General features: G+C 40.2%; 1 protein-coding gene across 4 annotated transcripts; it reads left to right on the top strand.

Moving 5' to 3' along the window:
• Positions 1 to 78: 78 nt before the first annotated feature.
• ube3a (ubiquitin protein ligase E3A) lies at positions 79 to 27,494 on the top strand. Of its 4 annotated transcripts, none has more exons than XM_064326982.1 (11): positions 79 to 504; positions 4,362 to 4,406; positions 12,632 to 12,945; positions 17,548 to 18,767; positions 19,922 to 20,066; positions 20,483 to 20,688; positions 21,473 to 21,637; positions 22,372 to 22,527; positions 22,678 to 22,751; positions 24,059 to 24,202; positions 25,362 to 27,494. In XM_064326982.1, coding segments are annotated over exons 2-11 (2,547 nt in total). In that variant the 5' UTR covers positions 79 to 504; positions 4,362 to 4,404; the 3' UTR covers positions 25,483 to 27,494. The 4 variants fall into 4 exon arrangements, with proteins under 4 accessions (XP_064183052.1, XP_064183050.1, XP_064183051.1 ...); XM_064326980.1 differs by having other exon boundaries at positions 80 to 500; XM_064326981.1 differs by lacking the exon at positions 79 to 504 and adding an exon at positions 534 to 812.
• Positions 27,495 to 27,987: the final 493 nt, after the last annotated feature.

Genomic DNA, 27,987 nt, shown 5'->3' with positions numbered 1-27,987 from the left:
TACAACAATACAAGAACAGAACACAAGTACACAGTTTCGAACACATCCCGCGAGTCCAGGGGGCTTCGTTTGGGACTGCGCCAACGTCATGTTCGGGACCATCGTTTTGAACGGTTTTGAACCACTACTAAACAGTTCTGTTTTGAACCAAGCAATAACAACACCAGTGCATTATGGGATATGTTCCCTTAGCATTGCAACCCCTGTTGAAACCAAGATGGCTGAAATTATTTTGTGTAGAACGGGGAGTGACACGATACACAAATGAAACATAAATCATTTAAAGAAGCAAACTAGCAAATAGACTAAATAGACCGTTTCTACAACAGTAATACGTATTACCGAAATTGTGGCCAGACCTTGGAGGGACGTGCGTACCCAGACATATACACAGACACGCACAACTGAGGGAGAAAGTCTCGTATGAATTCCGACGAGAAGCAGGACTGTGAGTGTGCGCCACCACAGGCCGAAGCTACCCCTGCAGGAGAACACGACAGGTCGGTAAGGTTGCTGGGAAGAGTATCGGGGATCTTGGGGAACAACCGAGCCATGAAGAAGTCGAACTGCAAAACCACACGTTCAAATTGGAATATCTAGCATATGAAGTTGTGTATATGATATGCAGTATTTTCTTTAAAGCTAACGCCATCGTGCTTTGGATTTTGCCGCAATGCCATAACTGGTTAGCAAGCTAGCCTGAAATATTGTTACCATTTCTTTCTAGCTATACAGTTAGGTAGCTAGCCGGCTAAGCTAGGCCTGGAAAGTGCAATTTGTGTGTGGAATTTCATGTGTAGCAAACTAACCACGTAAGTAAAGTAACTTGCAGTAATTATGCACATGAACAGCAGCCTCAAACAATGTGAAATAACGGTGTTCTGTAAACATAAAAAATAATTAATCACAACTAATTTAGCCAGCGAGCTAACATGCACTGTCATTACCTTGTTCGGCCTGTCAGTGTCAAAACAACCTAGCTAGCTGGCTAGCTCATTGGCTGGCTGGCTAATGTTTCCGATTTCTCTTTTTAATTAGCTAGCAAGCTAGCCGCGTACGTGACAGTCTAACTTGGTTTGTTTGATGGCTGTGTTGCCTGTTAGAAGCGACGTTTTAGCTATTTGGTTTTGGCAAGTAATGGTAACGTTTTTTCGTTGAAAAAAGTATTGGCTAATTGATTTGGTTAAATGTGACATAGTCTGGGTAACGTTAACTTAGGAAACTTGCTGATCAAACATTAGCTAAATGTAATTGGCTTCTGAAGCATCCACTAAACTTTTGGAATAATAGAAGTAGCTAACTTGCGTCCCTAAACAATCTCTCATATGTATTAATAATTTATTCAATTTCTAGTTTGTTTTAGTTATGTTTTGCATGATAGTTACCCCTTAAATGTTAGAAGTTGGACCGGTGTGACGGTCTGGTTAGCCTTGGATAACGTCAACGGTGAACTATCTATTTAGTCTAGATGTGGCTTGTATAGCTTGCCATTGATGGTGTTATTTTGTGTTGAAGTATCATTGTTCGCCCGGCTTTATATCGGAATTATTGTGATTGGCAGTCATACAGCGCACAAGTACAGATGAGTGCAGTGCAACTATACAGTGTAAGTACTGATATTTGAAATTATAGTTGAAATGTTGTAGTAGTGATTTACTTGGGTTGAAGTGTATAACTAATTGTTGATCGCTGTCTCTGACTTGGGCTTATTCGCTATGTAGTGTTTGGCCTGCAAAGCGAGAGGGGTGACCTGGGGTGAGGTGTACACCTCCCCATTGCTGGTGTTTGCAGTGGGATATGGCCTACGTGCTTAGGTTGGTGATGAGGTTTTCTCAGTGTGATGCTATACAGATTGAGGTTTGTCTTTGCGAAATAAGCAATCATAATGTTGCAATTGTAATTCCTGGGACAGGGGTGGGTGGTAGAAACTATTACTATCTGTATGTTAGACTTAAGCCATTAAGACTGGGAATTTTGAAGTAAAAAATAAGGTCTTACTATTTTGTTCTCAGGTATTGGTGTGTTTAACATAGACATATATGATTAATTTCATAACTTGTCATCAGGGATTCATCTTTTCAGCAACATTACATTTATCATCAATTTGTTGTAAAAATGAAATATAAAATTGCACATTAAATGTACATCACTAATCTGTGGTTGTTTCTAAATCCTAAATTTAAGGTTGGACACTAGCTATTTGACTTGTACCCCTAAGGATATGATCATGTTTAAATTGTTCAATTTCATGTGTAATATCTACCTGGTATTCTTATGTATAATTTGGCCGTCATTTGGAAGTTACAAAGATTTAAGGGGATTGCACATTCTGGCATATTCAATTGCCATATCTGTTTGTACTAGTTTCTTACCATAAATGATCCTTGTGCTGTGTGCTTGCTTAATTAGCCAATTAAGTCGAATCAAGTTTCTCATAATATGTTTTGAACCAAATTTCAAATAGGTGTAGAAATATTCTTAGTGGAAAATTTCAGGAAAAACTTGAGACGTCAAGGGAATTTAGTGTCCAAATTCACAGAATGCCCCGTCTGCTTTAAGTGGTTTTACACTTGGTTTTAAACAATTGGAGTCCTTACTGATATTATTTTTATGAATATTCTGGACATCCGGGGCTCTGTTTTCCAGCCAGCGCATGGCATGTTGCCAGCCGTCGCACTGCCATGCATTTTGATGCGCCTCAGTGGTTTGGTCATTTTGCGACGCGCAGTGCGTCGAAGTGGGAGGGGAGCCGCTGCTGGGGGTGTGTATATGTCAATGTCGCATGGTGTAGTGAAATTTTGGCAGCTCATTGGAATTTTCAGGACATTCTAGTCTGCTGTTCGTGCCATTCGCCGCCCGCCTGCCCAGACCACATCTAGCCTAAGGCTTATGGCGCAGGCCATCGTCTAGCGGATTGGGCATTCGGATTCGGGGCTTTACCATGCAATGTCCGCATGTTTCACAGTCTAATCAAAAGACAATCAATGGTTTTTATGGACGTTATGGTTCATATCCAATTTGACTTTGATTTGTTGTTCATTGTCTTTTTCTTTTTTAAATAATTTATATTCCTGTATTTATTTATGTTTTTAATTGTTTACAGCTTATACTGTTCTTATACTGCATTGTGGCCCTGTATTTCGTTCTTTTTATTTTCCGTCTGTAATGGAAAGAATGGCAATTAACGCAACTTCTAAAATCTTTTCATTTTAATTTCAACATAGAACAAAAATGAAGAAATAATTAGCATTTGATTAAAATAAGTGATCATCATTACAAATTCACATAGGTATTAGTTCATGCCAACGTAATTGAGCAGTCTAATGTATCTTACTGCTCTAAAATTTTAAATCAGCTTGAACATGTATTCCTCTGTCCAGTATTTTTTCTATACAAAATAATATTTGTGCGAAGAAAATATATATATATTTTCTTCGTGGCATGTATACTTTTTTAAAATTACTGATGGTCACAGGATGTCATTACCTCTTGGGGACAAGATACACTGCCTGGCCAAAAGAAAAGTCGCCGTTTGGATTTTTTTGGACAGTGCCCACTGTACAAGCCTCTGGAGGCAGTGTTATGATCTGGGGTTGCTTCTATTGGTCAGGTCTAGGCTCAGCAACGTCATGCGGCAATAAAATGAAGTCAGCTGAGTACCTGAATATACTGAATGACCAGGTTATCCCATCAATGGATTTTTTCTTCCCTGACGGCACGTGCATATTCCAGGACGACAATGCCAAGATTCATCGGGCTCAGATTGTGAAAGAGTGGTTCTGGGAGCATGAGGAATCATTTTCACACATGAATTGGCCACCAGAGTCCTGACCTTAACCCCATTGAAAGTCTTTGGGATGTGCTGGAGAAGACTGTACGGAGTGGTTCGACTCTCCTGTCGTCAATACAAGATCTTGGCCAAAAATGAATGCAATTCTGGATGGAAATACAGGTGGTGATGTTGCATAAGGTTGTCGAAACAATGCCACGACGAGTGTACGCCATAATCAAAGCTAAAGGCGGTCCAACGAAATATTAGTGTGTGCAACTTTTTCCTTTGACCAGGCAGTGTATATAGGGGTGAACTGGCAGAATTGTCACAATTTTCACTTTTTTACTGAATTAGAAGTAGTGCAATCAAAAGCCACGCCTATGCGCCATGCAACATTGATTATGGAAAATAGAGCCCCCTGAGTTTGATAAGTGGATGATAAATTTCCTTTTGAGCTCCTTATAACAGACAGAGGAGGACATGATTAGTATAAAAATATCCTGATTATTTCACGTATTTCCATCATATATGCTGATTGCTTTCCTCTGCTCATTAAATTCTCATCTCTTGCCTTTTGTCTTGGTTTCAGGTCACTAGAGGAATCTGATATAGAAAACCCTGAAGCAAGCCGAATGTAAGTACTGGAATTTAGATCTTGTCTACATAACGCATGCGGGTTATTTAATGTTTTGTTAATTGCTTTCTAATAACATACTGTCACTGCAACTGTCATGTATTTTCCAGTAGGTGTTCAGTTAATCTGTGACCAAACAGTACCTACATTGACACACTGATGAAAACATAATTTAAATGTGTGTACTGCAAGCTTTTAAATCTAAGCCCTTGTGGTTAATGCCCATTTGTAATGTGCTTTTGATAAATAATACTATCAGGCATGCATCATCAATAATGATGCCTGCAGTGTATGCTAAAAGTAACCCACTTTACAAAATCTAGTGCAATAAACACTTCCAACTAGCACTCCCATTTATGTAAAAGAATATGGTCACTGAAAGAAATTATTCAACCTCTCAGGAAAAGAGTGAAAGCAGCTTGCTTTTTAAAAGGCTTTTGTTTTATATGTGATGACCTGTAGAATCATAGTTTTGACTTGAATGTATTTGTGTGTGTGTGTGCGTGTGTAGTAATTCATGGGGGGATATAAGTTCAAAGGAGGTGCAATGCTCCTGGAAAAAATGCTTTATTTCAGATGAAATAATCAAATTTCCAGCCATAGCCTTTGTGTAGGAACATTCACACAGTCACAGACAAATTTTTAAAATGCAAGCGTAATCGTAATGCATGCTCCTGGATGCCCAACAATTTCTCATTCATTCACAGGATAACAATAGCCGCTTTTTCCTTTCTTTGAAAAATCTTCCCGACCTCAAACATATGTAGCACCAGCAACTTTTTTGAGAAGAAAAGCTGATTGTATGCAAAAAAACTTCCCAAAGTTCTTTTCAGTAGGACGAGTTATGAGAATTTGCCTTTAAAGTGCTTGTTTTTGATGGGTCCAGATAGTTTTTGTGCACGATGAAAGATATTTAAAATATTTACAGAGGCTTCAGAGAACTTTACCGTGGCTGGTTTAGGGACATTCACCAGAGTGTTGTTAAAAGCAAAGAATAAACTTCATGTAAAGGCTAAGCAGCATCATTGTACAAGCCATTTTGAAGTTACATTAAGTAGGCTATATTTTATTGCTTTTAAACTACAAACCCATGATTGCCCCAGTAGGCCTACTCTTGATTCTAAAGTTGGCAAGATTCTGTAAATTTTCTATAAGTTTCTGTTAAGTCACAAGATTCTTTAAATATCTGTAAATGTCCTTCATCTCAGATTAAAACTGTCTGGCTTATTCAAAAACGTGCCCTAAAACTAGGCCTAATATATCTCCTGATAAGAAGTGTTTATACCTTTGCAATTAATTAGAATGATTTCAAGTAGTGACTACAAAGTGAGTTTTCATGAGCCCAAATGGGTAGGGCTATGAAGAGCTGTCTGTCTGAATTGTTACTACCACCATAGTTGCTAACACAGTAGAATACTCCCTCTAATAAGTGAGTTACAGTTGATGCATGATAGCTCCACCTATTATTGGTGTTATTGGTGTTATAAGACCATTGCTAATTTCCACTTTATTGAGCTGTTCCGAGCCCAAGATTTAGTAATCCTCAATGTGACTGTACTTTTGCTCCATTTTATCATTTTATTACTTTATCCTTGGCCTTTGACAAAGACAGGCCATGCAGAAGTAAGACCGTTTGTGGTGGTGTTGAGGTATTTTTAGTAGGCTTATTAATATTATTAGGATGCCAAGCCCTGTTGTTTTTGCTAGGATTTTTATTCTTCTTATTTTTCTTCTGCCTTTTGCTACATTTTCAGCCCTTTCCCATGCTCAGAAACTCACAAAATTTGGCAGGCATGTCCGGTCTGACTACCATTGCATTATGCATTACACACATGCAACTGACACGCAAGCATAATCTGCAAAATTGCAGCATTGAAAATGTATTAAGGGCATCCTGTTTCACTTGCATTCACACAAACATAATTAGAAGGACAGTCGTACGTATCTGTGTCTGGTAACAAAATATCTTTCAAAATCTGTAAAATTTAGCTGTCATGCATTGTTTTTTCAAAAGAACGTGTCTTCTACCATAACCAAAACTGCAAAGGTATCGTCATTATTTGGATTAATGTTAGCTTGCATTAGCAAGCATCAGCAGTCACCCAGCCAGGTAACATTAGCTTAGATAGCTAATGAAAAAAATAAGGCTAGAGGATGAAGAGGGAGAAACGGCACCCTAAGTAGGTTACCGTAACATTACTGTTCTAGTAACAGTTGCGGTTAACAGTTATGCTTACTTACTTTAATTGAAATTGATTAAAACCATTGTGTTTAGAAATGAGGGTATTTGGATATCAGGCACCAATGACTTGAAAGCCCTTAACTTATGTTAAATTATATGTGATTATATTATCCTCCAAATCATTCTGATATCATAAAGGTTTGTGGGTAACTGGGACTATTACTGCCAAAATTGTTTTAGTTAGGGTTCCTTTCGCATTCTGTTAATTCTCTTTGTCGCCGGTACAAATTGACGTAAAAGTGCCGTGCAGACTTAATTTTCCTCTGGAGAGATGGTCTAAGTAAAAATACAAAATATAAAGTGCCCGGCACAATGTGAACTCTTTCTGCGCAGCAAAATTTTGTAACCTCTTAATAGTTACAATACAATTTAATAAACAGTACAAACAATTCTCTCCACCCCCCGCAAACATGTACACGGAGTCGACCACCACAAGTTAATTCTCAACCTGTGGGAAATGCTGTATGTTGTCAGCCTCTCCTGTTTGACACTGATGAAGACACACACACACTGTGTGTTGAAACATTGCAGTCTGTTTGCAATAAAAGCTGTGCTCCAGACTGATTCCTTCATCTCAGTTTACCGCCCTGTTTCTGAGAAGCACGGGATCGCCGTTTAAGATGACAGGTGCACGATAATCTACTTTCTGACTACATTGTGTGATGTTCGAGGGAAAAAAATTCTGAAAGAACACCTGTTTTCAGATCGAGAGATTGGCTGTAACAAAACCCAGTGTGCATTGGTGGACCTCACGACCAAGTTCGAAAACCCCTGGTCTATTTTATGGGCGCTTTACAGAGATGGAGGGGATGTTGATTTCCCTGGCTTGAGGTTAGCCTACTTGGCATGTTGGTGTAATCTTCTAAGGTTGGACCCTCAATTTCATAAAGCTGGAAATTTCAAGAACATTTCAAATGAACTATTTACCACTCATGCTGTTTGCTTGTGATATTGATGTTAAATGTACCTGAAATTCCGTGTAATAGGCTACATAGTAAAGGTTTGGCACCCATTGGTCGATGTAAATTAACTGATCTCAGTGGGTAGTAGCTTTGCCATTCTGTCTTCGTTGTTCATGGTTTATAATTATCTAGCTTGGGTCTCACAACTAGTTGTAGATAGCATGCATCCAAATGCATGAAACATGCTGCTCACTACAGGAACAGCTACCATTTTGGTCATTGAATGAGGAGAACTCTTGATGCCCTGGAATAGAGGTCATAATATACCAATTGTAACCTGCAGAATGTCTACAAAAGCTCAAGCCTCCATTTTAAAATGGCTAACATTGTATGGCCAACCTGCTTCTAGAGCAGTAGCGATAAGAGTGAAGGGATTGTGCCTGTACACACTTGAGAACAAGCTGGTTGTGCTTCTTGTTTGTTAAGTATAGGGCAGCATCTTTCAATTATTTTGTCACCAATTTCTGTTATTTTTTTAAATTTTTTAAATGATCTATGGAAACATTAAGGTCAGCTTAACACATTGACTCCCTGTGTTTAGCAACATTTATTATGCAAAGTTCTGGTCTTCAAGAGACCACTAAAATGCATCATGTAGGCTATAAAAATGAAATGCATGACAAAAAAATGGAACAATTAAAATGTTTATTGAAGGGTTATGTATTGTAAGTGCCAGAATTGGGGGACAAATAAAGTCTATATTTGGAATTGTAGTATTTATTTGAAATTGTACTGTCTTGAAATGCACTTCACTTTTGTCACTCAAAACATATGGTAGAATATTAATTAACCGTTTAACTCCATCATTTTACACAAATGCCTCCTTACTGTATTTAAGTTATTTTTATATATGCGCTCAAAGAATTCTTGCAACATCCTTTTTGTCACTGGTGTTGCTTGTGCCTACACAACATTAAAGGATTTCAGAATTTTATTTCTTAGTTCAATCTGCACGGATAGGCTAAAACAGTGTAGGTTAATACAGTACAGTCCACTTAATTGCATAATAGATTATCTCATAATTCCTGCATTTGCATAGAATTGCCTAGAATTCCCGAACCATTTCCCATTTATTCCATTGCAAAGAGGTTTTATATTTGCATAAACCATTAGCGGATATTTCAAATATTTTCATGAAATTATGTCCAATTACATTGCATAATGATCTCCAAATACAGGGGAAGAGTCACCATAAATGTAACACTTGATACATGTAAAACGGTCAATAACCTAATGCACAGTGCAGCTACTATAGCCATTTCAGGTTTGTACATATGCAAATCAGTCCTCTATCAACTCCCAGATTAATAAAGTAATTTGATAACCTTCCCCCAAAATATAAAAAAGTCTGTTGCAGAAGTAACTTTAAGGTATAAGGCTTTCTTATATTTACAGTAAATCAAATCACACATCATTCAAAAAAGGTATTGGCTATGTCCTTGAAAAGTATGGTTTTCTGAGTGTATTCTAACAGCTGCTACAGTTAGGCCACCTCTAAGTTGCTATAACGAAGTACAGAGCTGTTATATGTTTGCAGAATGCCATCTAGCGAAATGGAGAGGGTGGGTTTCCAGGGGGGTCCTGGAGCAGGGCCCAGATTTGGATATTCGGGACACTGTACCATCCTTAAGGGGAGATCTTAGGCATTTTAAATGGTGCTTAATATTTATTAAATAAATTAAATTTTGTTAGTTAAGTATTTAATGTTGTGTTCAGTTCATTTGCTTGCTGCGTTGACATTGCCTCATCCTTTAGATGCTCCAAGTGATTAATGGGAAAGAAACAGCCACTTGGTCACAGGCATTTATAATAAGCTCTCCTATAGCCTGTAGCTAATAGGGCTCTTCTTTTGGGATCTTTAATCGAACATGGAATACAAAATGCAAATTGCAAAATGCAAAAGTTGTCAGTGTCATCAGTGACTATCCCTTTTAATGAGAGCTCTTAGACCATTTTATGTAGCCTAACTTGAAGTTAAAGTTAAACAAATGTCTTAATTCTTTTTATCCATTATTTAAGATTTATCATTTTATTTTTGTTTTTAGTTATTATTGTTTCTATATAATTTCTATTTTGCTTTATCCTTGTTATGTTGACAGTATCAGGACTGTTTTGAGGGGGGGAAAAATACGCTCTTGAATTGTATGCTGATGCTATACCTTTCTTTTGAATAAAATATGCTTAAAAAAATAACATAATATTACTGAGAGAGAGAGAAAAAACGAATTTACTGGTGAAAATGTCTAATTGAAATATATTTGGGGCAAAAGAAAAAAAAAGTTAAACAAATGTCATTGTCATTATTAAATGTAGCCTAATGTTAATTATATGCCAAAATAAATCTTGTCATCTATGAGGATTGGTGAGAGATATTGGGCTAGCTAACGCTTTCATAGTTTAGCTTGTCGGCGAATTAACTGGTTATTTTCCGTCGCCACAATTATCAAATAGTGATGTCTCACTGTGACTGATACAAGTTTCCATTTAAACTAACTTGGTCTGCTGTCGCAGTGCTCCAAACCTGTCCTTAGGAACGTCACAGGTTAGGAGCCATTTCACTGCTGAAAAACAATAATTATGACACATCCTTTAACTATCATAACGTAGCTAGCAATTTTAGTGTGTTTATTAACCGCTTATCATGTCGTATGTAGATCACAATGGCAGGTATAGAGCCAGCACAGGAAAGAGCCTAGAAGTCAGAACTAGGATTTAAAAAAATGTATGGGGTGAAGATCTTGTGTTTTCCCAGGAGTGCAGTATTCTTAAGCGAGTACTTATGCTTCAGTGAATAAGCAAATACAGACACCTATGCAAAATATATGACAGTTGCTTAGATCAGCTGCAGGATTTTATGTACAACCCCAAAATAATGAGGAAATTAGAAAGTGTGCACCTCTTTGAACCTTGACCAGGCCTTTAAAGGGCATAATTTAACTTTTAATTTAACTTTTCAGTTTTCATACATTCATGTTCCACACATTCACTTCATTCATATTAAGACAAAAGGAAGCATTTTTGTTCAGTGTTTATTTATTTGTAATTTATTGCTTATTATAATCAGCATAGACATGTTGCACATCAATTTTTTTTATAGTTCAATAAAGGGTGCTGTATTCTTTATATTCACATTCAATGTATCTATTTACTCATATTGCATTATCTGCTTTAACCCATTCATAAATATAAACATCTTAAATCTACTCCTTTCACTCATTTGTTTCATGTGACCAGTCTGGACTATTACAGTATTTGTCAGTAATCACGTGTATAAGAAGAATGCACCAGTATTATTTTGCAGGAGGCCTCTTTGTGTGTGTGCGCGCGTGTGTGTGCATGTACGTATGTTCCCTGTCCAGCACCACTATATCACTCCTTTTTCCCATCAGTCTAATTAAATTCATCAGGACTTCCTGATGTGTGGCTGGCCAGTGCTTTTGCTATTGGTGTACATTTATTAGAACCTTGACCTGTGAAGTAATCACTGATTAACTCTCCGAGAGTGAGAAATGGGAGGTATAAGATAGCTGGGCGACTTATTGCCCCGCACAGTAATTACCGAAGCCTGATTTTGTCATCCTGGCTTAAGCTAATGCCCTAACACTCCCGCCAGGCTTTATTGATTACAGTGCGGATCCTTGATTTTTTTTTTTGTGCGGCAACAGTGGCTTGTGTGTTAGACTACTGTATCTGCAGAATGGCAAAACCAGTACAGTGCCATGGGAAATGTTCAATTTAAACAATTTAAATAATTAAACCAATAAGAACGTAACTGGTACTCACACTTCAAAATATCAAGGATAAACTTCAAAAATGAAATGAAAAATGCTAAATTTGATGGGACAGTATAAAGTACTGCTGCAGAAGTGCAAAATATTAGATCATCCATTCTCTGTGCTAGTTTGAGTACTAAGTAGCTAGTACCTACAAAATGAGAAATTCAGACTTGGCATTTTCACACAGACCAAAGTTATTGGAATTGTGTGTTTCTTTTTTTCTCTATTATACTTTTTGGATTTGCTGCCAGAAGTTTAGTGCCCCAGGGTAATAGCCTGCATTCCCTGATAAATCCAATATTCCGTAGTTTTAATCTTTTAGTCTCGTCTTAAAAGAACTTTTTTTTTTTAGTCATTTTGACACTTGAAATGTTACATGCATTTTGTGGACCATTGTATACAGTATATTAACCATTATAAATATTAAGGGGCATCTAGAAGGACTATATTGGTAACTGAGCTTCTAATTATCAGTTACGGCATCGGGGTTGTGTAAAATGGAATGGAATAAATTAGTAGCTCTAAGTAGAAGTAAGGCATCACATATTTGCCAATAAACCTCATGTTCAATGGACTTGGATGCACCACACACGCAGCTCTGAAACACCCTTTGCAAGCTGGGCTTGTTAATGCCCCGTACATCAAAATGAGAACACTTTTTTTTTTTTTGTCATTGTTGAAGTTTAAAGGATCTGATATTTCATCTGCACGTGTGTGTTTTCTGAGGTTTACTTATGGTAAATATTGATAATTAAGTGCTGCTTATTACTGTCTTATAAGAAGTATGAATGCTTTTAGAATTAGCGTCTTGAAAGATGATATATATATATATATATATATATTTTGATAAATGGATATAAAATGTTTTACAGAGCTCTTCAGTATGTTTTGCCATACTGAATGTTGGCCTACGATTGATTTCGGTCTGCTGTACGTACACTGTCACTGTCTTGTGTGTTTTTTGTTTCTCGGGATAGGAGCATCTGCTAAATATACGCTATGTAATTGTGATAGAACTGGTCCTCATTTGTTTATGGGGTGCATGTACATTATCTGGTTTAGCAATGTTGTTGCCATGCTCTATGTCACTGTTGCTCATTAAGTCATAGTGATGCTCTTATTTTGTTTCTTATAGTTCTTCGCTGTGGGTATGAGAGTCTGCTAAACGAATGTAATGTGATGTAATGCTGTTGGGTCTGACCATCCGTAGCTCAGTCCTCCTCTTATTTTGCTTCTTTGGTACAGGAAGCGAGCGGCTGCGAAGCATCTGATAGAGCGCTACTACCACCAACTAACGGAGGGCTGCGGAAATGAGGCCTGCACCAACGACTTCTGCGCTTCCTGCCCGGGCTTCTGCCGCATGGACAACAACGCGGCCGCCGTGAAGGCCCTGGAGCTGTACAAAATGAACGCCAAGCTGTGCGACCCTCACCCTTCCAAAAAAGGAGCCAGCTCCGCCTACCTGGAGAACAGTGCCAAAGGACCTCGCCCCAAGTCGGCCTGCAGCGACAGGAAGATGAACCACAGAGACCTGCACCCCATCAGGGACGACCTCAAAGGTGAGGCCCCGACTTTTGACCCTTGACGCTCCTCCGGCTCAGAAGTCCAGCATGAGAGTGACTAATGCTCGTTCCAGAAAGCCATGTGGCATGTTGTTTTTGTTCTAAAATAAACAACAGTTTTGCACAGCATGAAAATAAATTTTAAATTTTCTTCATTGATTTCTGAGCAAGAATTATTATTTTTTAAATTTATTTAGCCTTTATCTAACCAGGAAAAAAGTCATTGAGATCGAAATCTCTTTTGCAAGGGGGACCTGACATAAGGCACAGTTACTCAAGACCAGTGGTGTAGGTTTTGTTTGAACATTGGTGGGGACACATTAAGCGGGGGGTGTGGGGGTCCTCCCCCTGGAAATTTTGAGCGTCAAACACTTAATTTCCTGCATTCTGGTGAATTTTTATGCACCAATGTGTACCTTTTCTGCATCAATTTATGGTGGAAATATAGAGGAAAACACAAAATTCAGGGGGACAAATGCTCTAAATATGTTCTAAATGTTCTAAATATTGAGGGGGAGCTAACGTTAAAAATAGATATCGATAGCTAAAACAAACTTGTGATTTTACAAGACGTGTCCATAACGTTACACGAAACATTGGCTAAAATACTAACACTGCAACATGGGGAGTCACGTTAATTCCCTGCTTAGCAACCGAGTGCAGCTATCGCCAGGTAGTTTTCTAAGTTCTGTGAACATCACATTCAGTCAGTGTACCGACAGCTATTAACTAGCTAGCTACATATCATATTGTCTGATATCATAGTTCATTCATTGACAACTAGCCAGCTAACATTGACATTAGCTGGCATATTGATAGGTAACGTTGCAAATATAAGATTACCGTTACCGTTCTTTCCAACCGCTGTGAGTAACTGACTTTAGCTGACGTTGTCATAAAAGTTTTCCCGACCGTGAAAACCATAGACATGTATATATGTCTATGGTGAAAACTGCCTGGCTTGTTTACATTTTGGACAGATGCTAGTGGGTAAATCTATCGCTGTTTCCGTCGCAGAACAGCTTGTATTTTTCCACAGACTGCGTTGTTGCTGTTCTCATTTGTGTTAGTGTTAATCAGTTTAACCTTCAGGGTCCAAGTTGAACTATGCGGTTGTTCCCTGCACTTGGACCGGTACTTCTCTCTAGGGTTTTCATCATACTTGTTCCTGGTTATGGTTATACACTTTGTTGTACGTCGCTCTGGATAAGAGCGTCTGCCAAATGCCTGTAATGTAATAATGTAATGTAATGACACAAGCTAAATTGGAAGCGCTATCCTAAAATTTCTTCTTACCATTTTTATTTCTATAAGGATTATGGGAAGTGAAGTCCATAGTATGATCGGCTTGAGCAATCACCTCTAACTGTTGACTACGTATCCCATTTGTGCTTTCGTAAGCTCAAACTTTCCGTGGCCATGGGAGTAAACCATTGCTACTGTGTGAAGAGGGGAGTCAATAATTCATGTTATGTTTACAGGCGTTGCAGACCTTTCCGCATAATTTTGAAGTCATCTTTTATTTCTGTTGAAGCCTTTATTGTATGAAAGCTTTACATGAGAGAGGGACCAGTCATGGTTGGGGGGGACAGTTCGATTCTTTACAAATATTGGGGGGGACACGTCCCACCCGTCCCCCCCGGTTCCTACGCCAATGCTCAAGACCAACAAGTTCCAAACATCAAATGGGGAATTAGACTGTAGTTTAAAGTCTGCAATTGACAAAAGTAATTTTTCAAGTTTAATATATTTTTTACTGTTTGTTCCAGCTGTAAGGTGTAGAATATCTGAAACCCAATTAAAGCAGCAAACCATGTGGCTCACCAGGACCAGGGTTAACCACCCTCTCTTCACTAACTGCCTTTCCACATCAGGCCAGCCAGGTTGAACCCAAAGCTTGAGCGACTTTGTTTCTGAAGCCCCTGCCAAAGACTCTATCTGCTGGCCTCTTTGCTTGTCCACTGTTGGGCCTTGGAGGCACTGAGATCATTTTTATCATCCCTCCCATAACTAACAATCTGTCTGAGAAACCACCACCACCAGTAGAAGACTAGACATGAAAGCAAAAAGCATTGACACACACTCGCTATCCCAGCATGAGTATAGTGTAGCACAGCGGGTAAGGAACTGGGCTTGTAACCGAAAGGTCATAGGTTCGATTCCCAGGTAGGACACTGCCGTTTTACCCTTGAGCAAGGTACTTAACCTGCAGTGCTTCAGTATATATCCAGCTGTATAAATGGATGCAATGTAAAAGTCGCTCTGGATAAGAGTGTCTGCTAAATGCCTGTAATGTAATGTAGCAGTGGAAACATACCCATAGCATGTTCCTGGGCAAGTTCTTAAAGTTAGATTAAAGTTTTGTGGCACAGAAAACGAGGTAACTCCTTGTGTTGTGCATTCAAATCTGCAGTGAAAGTCACAGGGTAACATTCCATAAGAACAGGGGAGATAGAGATTTAGGTATTGATGTATGGCTTTGAAATTTGGAAAATATACGTCTCTAAACCTGCGTTTTATGGAAAAGCAGCTTTCCCGCGTTAGCTGACCCAGAAGCCTCTTGTGATGTGTTGTATCGTTCTGCCCCAGGAGTTTTACATTTTCTCCAGTTCACTCTGTTCTCTTCTCTTTTATTTCAGAGAGCATATAATCTATTTTTGAACCTGAAGGAGTCACAGCGCCACAGTAAAATGATCTCCTACTGCTCTTCACTCTTCCCCTCCAGCAGACAAGAATACATATGCCACTTACTGCAGCGTTGTGTGTTAGTCATAACCCATTCGAAAGCTGCAGGCTTACGTCCATGCTCTCCTGGCCTTTCGACTAATGGAAAATAAATGGGCTTGCAATCTACCTGTGAGGACAAAAACAGTGGCTAGAAAATAGGAAGTCCGTAGTGATAGAAATGATTGCATTTATTTTGGGCTGCCGCACTTAATTTCTTTGACCGTGTTCATCATCATTTACGCTTTTTTTGTTTTTAAACAGTATTTGGAGAAGTGAGCAGGAATGATTATTGTGAGGGATTTGAAATGAAAATCTAAGGACATTCGCATTATAATATGGAAGTGTTGGTCTGTTGCGAGGCTGCAACTGAAATGTTCCATAAAGTTATTGCTTGGTAAGAAAGTAGAAAGAAACACAGCATCACCCTCTGTTCCATTATTCCACAAGCAAACTCTTCATTCCCTTTCCATCCCTCTATATTAATCTATTAATGAGTTAAGTTACTTTGGAGGGAGATTTGAGATGTGTTTAAACCTTTAGTACACAGTCAAAATGTATAATTCTGCTCAGGAATCCCAGGTACTTCAAGGAAAGCACAATGGTTTAATAAACTAAAAATAACTCAAGAACAAAGCAAAACATAGAATTATATATTTAATTCAAAGAAAAGGCATTGACTTTTTTAATATTAAATCAAGTATGTTTGAAACTTAAAAAAGCCATCTGTGTCTACCAAGAAATGCAGTTATTTTAGCTGTAATGTCAGAGCCTGCTGTTAATCTGGGAAGCCATTGAAAAAAGTATTGTAGGCTATATGCAGAAAGATCACGTTATGTTCAAATCTGATTAGTTGTGTTCAGGTTTTCAGTGATCTCGTTCTGAAAAGATGTTAGTCAGCTGCCTAGCTCTAGCTGTCTAATGTCTAGCTAGTTTGTAACAAGCAACAATAACAAAAACATTTTCTTGCTACTTAGCTAGCTAATCTTGTCAAAGGTGAATCTGGTTAGCTAGCTATGTGCCTGGTAGTAAGTATCACAAACCACTACAACTAATATGTTTTTTGGTCACCTTTATATCACTGAAGTTTCTCTCCCAATTCATTCCTTATCAGGTTCTCCTTCACTGTTGCTGGATAAACATTATTGTTCTGAATCACCAGTCTCTTGGGTTAAAGTTCACACTGATATCATTAAAAGCCAGATGTCTCCCACATTTCCTATGGTAACAAGTATTGTTTCTGCCAGTTTGTTATATTGTGGAATCTTGTGTTTACATGGGTAACGTTTCGATTATCCTGAGAAATGTCTCAGCCGATAACGGCCGTGCACAGCCAGTATGGGATTCTACAAGATGGCCGCTTGTAGCCACTGTGGGTTCTAGAGTGTTAAAATTGAATGTTTTTCCACCAGTGTTTGAACATGGGGTCTAGTTCTTAGCTGTATGGTGGTATGAGCCTGGGAAGATGAAACCGGTGTGACAAGTCAGGGATGCTCATTGCTAATAAACCTGTGGTTTGTTACTACACATATGATCTTGTTTAGGTGGGGCCCCAGTGTAAGGTGGCCCCTCAAATAAAAAAATGCTTTGGTAGTGTCTCAATAAATACTTTAAGTACATTTACCAGTCCAACCCACTTCCATGGAAGTTATTTGCTAATACTCTAGTGGTCAGTTAATACTTCTGATGAACCATAATCTAGTGTAGTCCCTTTTACAGGCACCCTTGGGTTGAGACTGTATGTTACCTAACAGAGTCATACAATTCCCCAAATTATCAGTTCATGCTTGAACATAAATTTGTTGGAACAATGAACTCATTGGTGAACACTACAGCAGTGCCAATTCTTTGCTCATTGTTGCCTCCATCTCACAGATTTGAATTACCTGACAGAGGAGAAAGTGTATGAGATCCTGGACATCTGCAGGGAAAAGGAGGACTACTCCCCATTGATCCGTGTGATTGGCAGGATCTTCTCCAGCGCGGAGGGCCTGGTGCAAAGCTTCCGCAAGGCCAAACATCACACAAAGGAGGAGCTCAAGTCCCTCCAGGCCAAAGATGAGGACAAGGACGAGGATGAGAAGGAGAAGGCCGCCTGTTCTGCCACGGCCATGGCCGGGGCAGTAGAAGGTGCCTCTGAAGGAGACTGCAGTGCACAAAAGCTTGGCCCCGACGAGGTTTCGGTGGACATCGATGCTGTGAGGCGGGTCTACAACAGGCTGCTGGCCAATGAGAAGATCGAGGCAGCTTTCCTAAACGCCCTGGTTTACCTTTCACCCAATGTGGAATGTGACCTGACCTACCACAACGTGTACTCGCGGGACCCCAACTACCTGAACCTTTTCATCATCGTGATGGAGAACAGCAACCTCCACAGCCCCGAGTATCTGGAGATCGCCCTGCCTCTCTTCTGCAAGGCGATGAGCAAGCTGCCCCTGCCGGCGCAGGCCAAGCTGGTGCGACTGTGGTCGCAGTACAGTGCTGAGCAGATCCGCCGCATGGTGGAGACCTTCCAGCAGCTCATCACCTATAAGGTGATCAGCAACGAGTTCAACAGCCGCAACCTGGTCAACGACGACGACGCCGTGGCCGCGGCAACCAAGTGCTTGAAAATCGTCTACTATGCAAACGTCCTGGGCGGGGACATTGACATGGGACACAACGAGGAGGAGGACGAGGAGCCCGTCCCGGAGTCGAGCGAGCTCCAGGAGCTGCTGGGAGAGGAGCGGCGGAACAAGAAGGGCCCCCGGGTGGACCCGCTGGAGACGGAGCTGGGCGTTAAGACTAACGACTGCCGGCGACCCCTAATCCCCTTCGAAGAGTTTGTCAACGAGCCGCTCAATGACGTGTTGGAGATGGACAAGGACTACACCTTTTTCAAGGTGGAGACTGAGAACAAGTTCTCCTTCATGACCTGTCCCTTCATCCTCAACGCCGTCACCAAGAACCTGGGCCTGTACTACGACAACCGGATCCGAATGTACAGCGAGAGGCGCATCACGGTCCTCTACAGCCTGGTCCAGGGCCAGCAGCTCAACCCTTACCTGCGGCTCAAGGTGCGCAGGGACCACATCATCGACGACGCCCTCGTCAGGGTGAGTCTCGCAACTGCAGCTGCCGACACAAAATATAATGGTCTCATTCCAAAGCTTGGCTGTATCCTCTCATTGTTTTTGAAGGTAGGTTTTTACATGAGGGTGCATTCATGAGTAAAGTCCCAAGTACAGGCAATGCAGTTTGTGGGATATTTGGCCTTTTTAGCATAATTATTTCAATTTCCTGACAATTATCCCATTGAATCATCATTGAATTATCTCAATTTTTTCAGATTATGCTGGACTTCAGTATGAATAGTGAGGCCGCACCCACTTTGCCCCCCTCCCTCCCCCCTATTTAAGTGAGAGACAGCTACTGGACAAGTCAGTTAATGAAAGATGTAAATGCACAGACACGTTAGACCTCTGAGCAGGACATTAATACTTAATGCATTTAGAAGCAAAATAAATCCTGTTTTTTTCACATTTTCTTATTAATTCATATGTACTGTATGATTTTAAAATTTTTATGAGAAAATAATGCCTTGCATATGAATGAACAATTACCAGTGACAAGCTCATGATTTATGTAATGATTTTATAGCATTAGGCTATATCATTTGGTCCTAAAGTTGCACTTTTGCACCAGATTGTATTATTTTTATCCTTTCCAATATTTGCAATATTTGCTTCTGGCTGGACTTTCATAAATGTCTTACACTGAAATTATGAATAATATTTTTGTCATTATCAAAAATAAGCTGACTGGGTTCACCTTTTCTCAATGTGTGATATTTTAATGCTGTAAACAAGGATGGACACCATTTTGTACAGGGTTATTATCCAAGCATCTAGAGAAGTCTATTAGACTCTACACCAATGATGTATGAAATCCAGGTGTATTGTTTTCCACTGTGTGAGTTGTCACATGGCTTTTTTGTGTTTTGTAGACACTTTATGCCTTTATGCTTATGGCTGTCAATTGGATAGCTCTTTTTAACCGTTCACAAGTTGAGATCCAGCGAGAATGTTTTTAAGACATTTACTAAATGATATGTAGAAGATATTTTAAGTTATTTTTGCTGTTTTGCTGGCCAGTGCTGACACAGCTGATTTGGGAGAACCAACAAGCCTTTTCTGTTAAGTCATTTGGCTAGTTTTTGCACTGTTGGAACATACAGGTCTTAATCCATGTGGTTGTTTCTCTGCTGTAGCTTGAGATGATTGCCATGGAAAATCCTGCAGACTTGAAGAAACAGCTCTACGTGGAGTTCGAGGGAGAGCAAGGCGTAGACGAAGGAGGAGTTTCCAAAGAGTTCTTTCAGCTTGTAGTCGAAGAGATATTCAACCCAGATATTGGTGAGAAACTGTGGAGATCATGGAAGGAGTTGCCGTCCAGTAGCTTTTTTAACCTAGACCCTAGACTTTCCTAAATGGTAGAATAGTTGCTGTTCTAATAATTTTATGAATAATTATGTTGCTTAATGGGAAGAGTTACGTTTTTAGAGTAAAGACGACCTTGGCTGTTTTCACATGCTGATTTTGAACATTCTACACACACACACACACCCGCATTTTGACACTCCCATTTGATGAATACACTTTAACACTGGGTTTAAAAAAAAAAAAAAAGAAGTTCTCGTCTTTCTTCCGCTTTTCATAATCTTCTTTTTTCCAAACTCTTCCAAGCAGCCGCATTGAACGTTTTTGGTTTAATGGTATAGACTGTTCTGTTGCCCGAGTGGTCATTAGGTGCCTGGCTGTGTCTCCTGTAGGAATGTTCGCGTACGACGAAAGCACAAAACTGTTCTGGTTTAACCCGTCCTCGTTTGAGACAGAGGGCCAGTTCACTCTAATTGGCATTGTCCTCGGCCTCGCCATTTACAACAACTGCATCCTGGACGTGCATTTCCCCATGGGGGTCTACCGCAAGCTGATGGGCAAGAACGGAACCTTCCGGGACCTGGCCGATTCTCATCCGGTATTTCTTCGATCTCTCATCCCTTATTTGTTTATTTATTTTTGTTAAGAGGAGGTAGGAAGGAGCACTGCCGGAGTGGAGGCTGTGGTATGAGAGGTGTCGAAGGTACTCTTTGTAATGGGTCCACATAATTGGTGAATCTTGAAAAATATCACCAAAAAACTGTTCTCATATCAAAAAGTTAAAAATACCATTATTAAAACGGATATGCCATGTTATAAGTATGAGATGCAGGACTTTGTGTGCATTGTGAGCCTGACAACTGGCTTCAACTCAAATGTGGGGATCCTCTACGTTTAAAGTGTTACATCAGTAGGCTTTTGACCTCAACGGCACAAAGTTGTTTTATTGTCCAAAATTTAACAAAACATCACAAAATCGTTTACAAACTTCTTGCGTCATACATATTTAGCTAAATTTTAGGTTTTTTGATGAAACTGAAACTGTACTTCAGTTCAAACGCCAACTGAAGTACTAAATTATCACATAAATTCTTTGTGCATACACACTCCAAAATGACTACATCTCCATAAAGAAATTGAAAGGGGGAAAAATAACAAATATATCTAACACTCTCTAACTCTCTTTTATTTCCACATTAAAATTTCCATTGCATTGTAATGCATCAGTTTAATTAAGGAATTTTTCCCCTCTTCACTATTTTGGCTTGGTGGACGAGGCCAAGTCATTAAGGTCCTGCTGTGTGATTGCTGTGCTTACTGTACTGATGGTTTGGTAATGGGTTCCTGCGCTGAGATGTGTGCTTCCTGTCTGGGCACGGCAGATCCAGCACCAGAGCCTGAAGGAGCTGCTGGAGTACGAGGGCAGCGTGGAGGAGGACATGATGATCACCTTTCAGATCTCGCAGACCGACATCTTCGGGAACCCCCTCATGTACGACCTCAAGGAGAACGGAGACAAGATCCCCGTCACCAACGAGAACAGGAAGGCGAGTGGCCGCCCGCAGAAACGGAGAACGTTCCCCGTAGGGTCAAGCCAGCGCATGGAGTCCATCCATTTGTGCGGCCATGCCCTGGTGTGGTTATTAATTTACGGTCAGCCGATGTTTGGTAATTCAACGTGCAGCCCGCCTTTAAATCTTAAAGGGATACCCCAACTAATGAAAGTTAGTATGTATGTATTTCAAGTTGCGGCTGTCTAGATATCGTACTTGCCATGTCCTATGTAGGAAACACACAACTATGGCTGTTTTGTTGCTATATTGAGAGTGGGTGTGGCTACCCCAATGATGCAAACCTGGGCAGATTTTTCCAGGACAGAAGAGGGATATATAGAAGATTGGTATGCTGTAATTGATTGATTGATTGAATGATTCTGATTGATTATATTGTTATGTATAACGAGTGAGAAGCCAGCTAATTAGTGGCATATGATCAATGCAATTTATCTTCTTATCTGAAGTATATACAGTAATTTAAGTCTTTGAAGTTATGCTGGTAATTGCAGGCCAAGACAGGGATTTCTGAAGGAAAGGCTAGTCAGTGTATTTTGACCATCATGCACTTGAGAATGATGTCATTACGTGCAAGAGAATTTGATGTTCCAGAATGAAAGGGTCGCTGGGTTTTTAATGGTTGTCATATATATAATAATTTTGTACCCTTTTGTGCCATTTTTTCTGTTCAAGGAAGCTGAAATTTCTTCTCTTTCTGTCGTTCACAGGAGTTTGTGGCTCTGTACGCCGATTACATATTGAACAAAAGCATAGAAAAGCAGTTCAAAGCGTTCAGAAGAGGTTTTCACATGGTCACAAGCGAGTCGCCTCTAAAGTATTTATTCCGGCCTGAGGAAATCGAGTTGCTCATCTGTGGAAGCAGAGTAAGGCTCAGCCCCCCACCCCCCCACCCCACATACACACACACGCACGCACGCACACACACAGAGACACACACGCCTACAGACGCACACACCTACAGATACACACACACACACATTTAAATTCTTTCCTGTGCTCTACTCCACACACAGAACCTCGACTTTCAAGCGCTTGAAGAAACAACAGAATATGATGGGGGCTACACCCGGGAGTCCCACATCATCAAGTAAGGAAATATCTTGCCTTCATGTACTGGCCTCCAGTACTACTGTAACACTTCCATCAGATGACAAGTCTCCAACAAGAGCCTGTCTCTTTTAATAAAAACCAGAATAAAACATAAAAAAATGAAAGTAATTTGGCCTTCAGCCTGGTAAAGAAAATGCATCACCGTGGTAACTGCCGAGTGTCCTTTGCCAGCACTGCGAACATTCAGTAGCTAGCTCAGAGATGGGCTTGGAAGAGAGATATTCTGACATTAAATTCAAATTAGATGTTATTAAGTATGCTGAGAAAAATTTGAAACTGCAGTGAGGCACTTTGGAATGGTAAGTACATGAACGGAAGGGAAAAGAAAAGTTCATATTGCAGAGCCTCATCAAGTGAAAAGGGCACAATAAGAGTGTTTTTTATGATTATGGCCACACACCATCTATGTAGTTGAATTGGCTACCCATAGATTATTTTTTATAACATACATTTTCAGTTCCTAGTCTTTCCATCTTTCAGAAAATCCAGTTTTAAGATGCTGTCTTGCCCAACTATGGAAACCTGTACTGATAATATAGAATGATGTGTACCGGTATTATGAAACACTGTAGACGTTGGTCATGAACAGTTGCTGCGGCCTGCTTGAGTTGCAGGCAATTAAACGTCCAGGCAGATAATAGAAGCTTTATGTTATGCATGTACCCAGGGGATTTTCTAAATGTGGCTGCATCACATTCGTACTCTCTACATGTCTCTACAAAATCCTCATGATTTAGGCTACTTATCAGAAAATGGACACAATACGCAATTACAGTGCCATTATTTTAGCATGTGTTGCTGTCATAAATGATATGACTTTAATTTTCTAATTTTCTGCTTGCGTTTTATTTTCCGTTTTAATATTAAAGGCAAGCTGCGTTGAAACCGATAGGGGGAAAAAAGTCTCTGTCTCGGTACCCATACATGCAATCTCATGTTAAACATCCATTTAAAAAACCCTTGTGCAGCTCTTAAAATATAGGTGTGTATATAATACATTTAAGTGCAGGATTGCTTAATTGAGTGTGAAAGGCAGGCCCTCCCTGGGTAGTTTCAGTTGTTTGACTGTCGTGTAGCGGAGATAGCGCTGTCACAGCCATGTTCAACGCGTAGCCTCACCGCCATCTCCCATGCGTTGTACAAGCTGGGTTGAAGACGCTCGCCCGAGTCGTTCAGTCAGAAGTAGCCATGCGGACCACGCGAGCGACTAGCGCAGAGAAGGACCGTTTGGCTGGCAGGAGAGGCTTTCTGATGACGGCAGGGTCGGTCTGCGCTCTTCCACAGGGACTTCTGGGAAACGGTGCACTCGTTCGCAGAGGAGCAGAAGAGGCTATTCCTGCAGTTCACCACTGGCACGGACCGGGCCCCCGTGGGAGGCCTGGGCAAGCTGAAGATGATCATCGCCAAGAACGGCCCCGACACGGACAGGTGACGCGCGGGCCAGGGCAGGGGGTCTCAAAAGGCCGTTCTGGAGCCGAGGTGGTTAAATCCACTGCACTTCCTTCCATTCAGGAAGTGAATTTCAATTCAAGTCGGGGGTGGGCAGCATGATGATTTCATTTATTCTCCAGTAAGATTTTAGCCATGGTATGCCTTTTTTGAGGAAAACCACACCCAAGTTTTCTAAAAAGCTGTACCAGGTGTGATTGCCTCCATCTAACATGCTAACAGTGTGACTTTCTGTGAAAATATTTCAACCAAAAGCGATAGATTCTGTCACAGTATTAAAGCAGGGATTAGAAGGATGTAAGGAACTAAAGCAATAGATGTAAAGGAACAAAATACAAAATCACTTTCAAGTGTTAAATAAAATGATCGTTAAATGCGGCTCTTGTACATTTAATTTGAGTAAACCTTGCTCAGGCTCTTCCTATGACGGTATCCTGTAATATCAGAAGGATCTTAAGCATACTGCAGTTTTATGTATTATAACCGGGTTTTGACATTCAATTTCCATTTAATCAAAAGGCTATATCTAGCATAGATTTACAGCTGACAATTTTGCTAACAAAAGCACTCTAGATATTATAGGCGTTCTGGGACTATCGGTCACAGCATTAGGCCACAGTCCTCCAGCACTGGCAACTATCCATGCCTTCAAGCCAGCATGTAACAATGGCTAGTGCATTAGATTCTGCATCTGAGAGGATTTTATATTTACAATATACTGTAAATATGACTTTGGACATGTAATGTAAATATATTTCAGAATGTTTTTAGAAATATATATTGCAGTATGTTTCCTCTGAAAATGACAAAAGTACATTTGCCCATATATTGTGAAGTGTTGCTGTATTGTTTCTGATATTTATTTTAGGCTAAAATTAAATATCTCAAATAAATGGCATTTTCTACAATGCATTGTAAATGTATTTTTGAAAATAGAGTGTATTCGCAACAGTGTATGTTTTTAATTGGAATGTGTGTGAAAATAGAAATAATTGGAATATTCACATATTTCGTGAAGTGTTGCGATGTCTTGATGTTTTGTTTCAGTGCATTTTCATTGTAAATCTGTTTTTATAGCTTGTGCTGTGAGTCTGTGATTGGCTGAAGCAGCCTTCTCCCTTTGCTCCTCCCCCTCCAGGCTCCCCACTTCCCACACCTGCTTCAACGTCCTCCTGCTTCCTGAGTACAGCACCAAGGAGAAGCTGAAGGAGAGACTGCTGAAGGCCATCACGTACGCCAAGGGCTTCGGCATGCTGTGACCCCCCCAACCCCCCCACCCCCCACCCCGGGACAAGGCAGAGAACTAATCACCCCCGCCCCTGTCCCAAAAAAAAACAAATGTACCATCTCAAAAAAGGAAAAAAAAAAGAGAAAAAGAGGTGAAAAGCCTGAACGGGGCTATACGGCGGAGCTCCGCGGTGAGGCAGCGTCTGGCCTGTGTACTGGCTCACACCCGCAGGCCGCAGGGGTTGGAGCAGGAGAGAAACCACATGTGATCAAACCCTTTTTATTTTACGCCCTCTGCTCCCACTCACCACCCCCACCCCATGTCGTGTGAATGTGTCACATACACCCCCACCCCACCCTTCTCATATGTACAGAAAAAATTTCTTTGCTATTTATTTTAAGGGTAAAAATCAGTTATTTTTTTGTTGGCTTGACTGGAGATTAAATTCTGTGTGTGTGTGCGTGTGTGTATATGTGTGTGTGTGTGTATGTGTGTGTGGGAGGGGAGGGGCATATAAAAAGTGGGAAAACAACATTAAACTTGATTAAAAAAACATTTAATTTGTAAAAAAAAAAAAAAAAAATGGAAAAATCAAAAAAAAAAAAAAAAATTTCAACTGTTAGTCTCCAGCTCTGTTACTTACTGGTCTTTTAACCCTGCCCTGAAGCCCCATTGGTTATTTGGGACTGGGCATCTCCTGGTCCCAGGCCTTGCTGTAACCACTGCTGTCCTTGTGTAACGGGGCTCCCTCAGGTGTGCTGTCCAGGGAGTAGAGGGAGTGCTGTAGAATGTTCTGGAACCACAGCCTTGAAAATGTAGACTTTCTGAGCAAAGCACAAAGAGGTGCCCCCACTCGACCCCCCTCTTCCCAAACTCACGTCACTGTCAGACCCAAGCCCCAGTCGCCAGTCTAGTACCTTTGATCGCAATGGCCACATATTAGAAGGAAAAAATAATAAAATGTGAATTTATATTCCTGCCCATAAAATGTATTTCCAGCAAACCTTAAAAGAAGCAAAGTTTTCCACGAGATCGTTGAACATGTGAAAGTGCACTTAAAGAAAAATATTCAGAATGTCGGCACATATTATCAACTGCCTGTTTTTGGTTTTGTTTTTTTTTAAGCATCAATCAGAAGTCTTCCCAGATAGCTCTTGTTTTACAGCAGTGTTTGGTTAATTATTGGGATGATGACTGTGAAGAAACATGTTCCCTTTTTTGAGTCCAAGGATCTGTTACTGTGTGTAACCCATTATTTGTAGTGCCATTTTGGCCAATGCGTGCTGCTGAATTTGGCCGCGTCTAGCTTCAGAACCAAGGCATTATGCGCTCAAAAAAATGAGAAAAAAAAGACTGGTTTTAAAAAGCTTCTATCCGTTATTATTTCACATTAAGACACTGGTCTCTCCCCTTATCCCAACACCACAAAAAAGCATTTTTGTTCATTCACCCATTTTCTAAAGATTTGTTTTTTTTGTTGTGCTTCATATTAATGAGGATTCTAGAGACATTGAACGCCCAAAGTCTAATGGTGAACTTGCCATTACAGTACGGCAGTAGACTATTGTTTTTAATATTTCAGTAGCGAGTTATTCCCAGCACAGTCTCCCTGACCTAGATAATTTACAGTACCTTGTGTGTCTGAGAAAGGTGGGGTGGGGGGGGGGTGTGGAGGGGGTTGATAAGATCACACCATACCACTATACAAATGTTCTGAACATGCACATTCAGAAATCTTCCCCTGGTCATGCAGCGGGAAAAAACGTTTTTTGTATTGTCTGGTTTCCATAATTTTATTTCAATTTCCTGTGGTTTGTACTACTGCCGATGACGCACAGCCAGGAAAAGGCATCTCGGCTGCGGAGCCCGGAAAAAAAGCAAAAATGTGACATTTAAATAAAGATATCAGAAGGGAAAGGAGTTTGTTATTTGTAGGTTTATTTGAACAAAGATATTCTCTGAAAAAATAAGTCATGGAACGATGACGAAAGTAAACGTGGTGTGTAAACAAAATGCTAAATAAAAGTGACTGCTTTTTCATCACGTCCTTCGGGAAGAGTAAATGGTGGTTTGTAGCGAGTTCTCCTGAGACGTGACACCCAGGAAGACCCGCAGAGCGGAGGGCATGAAGCGACCCCTCAGAGTTCTCTGACACACAGCTTTTAAACCCCCTAGATATGCTACAGGACTAGATATGACCTGAGGCTGAACAAACTTTAATTAGCAATGAAGAAGTGCAATGCTGACTCTCGCTTGTGTGCTTATTGGAAAACACAGTCGCCATGTTTACTTTCGATCTGATTCCTCCTTTGGAATTCAAGGCACGCAAAGCACGCAGTGGTTGTCGTAGTAGAACTCATTTGCTTCGTCAGGTGATGGGCTCCAGGCATCCCTCACCTAAACTGAATTTATTGTCAAGATGCTGCTTAACTTCACCATATGATTATTGCTGCTTTCAGTAATTTAAAAAAAAAATTACAAATACAAAAATACTTTTTATTACAAGCTGCATGTGTGCAAGGATTTTTCTTCCCAT

The sequence above is a fragment of the Anguilla rostrata genome, chromosome 3 (genome assembly GCF_018555375.3).
Source record: "Anguilla rostrata isolate EN2019 chromosome 3, ASM1855537v3, whole genome shotgun sequence".
Classification (NCBI taxonomy): Eukaryota; Metazoa; Chordata; class Actinopteri; order Anguilliformes; family Anguillidae; genus Anguilla; species Anguilla rostrata.
Note: the sequence above shows the minus strand (reverse complement) of the source record. Positions and strands in the feature narration are given on the sequence as shown.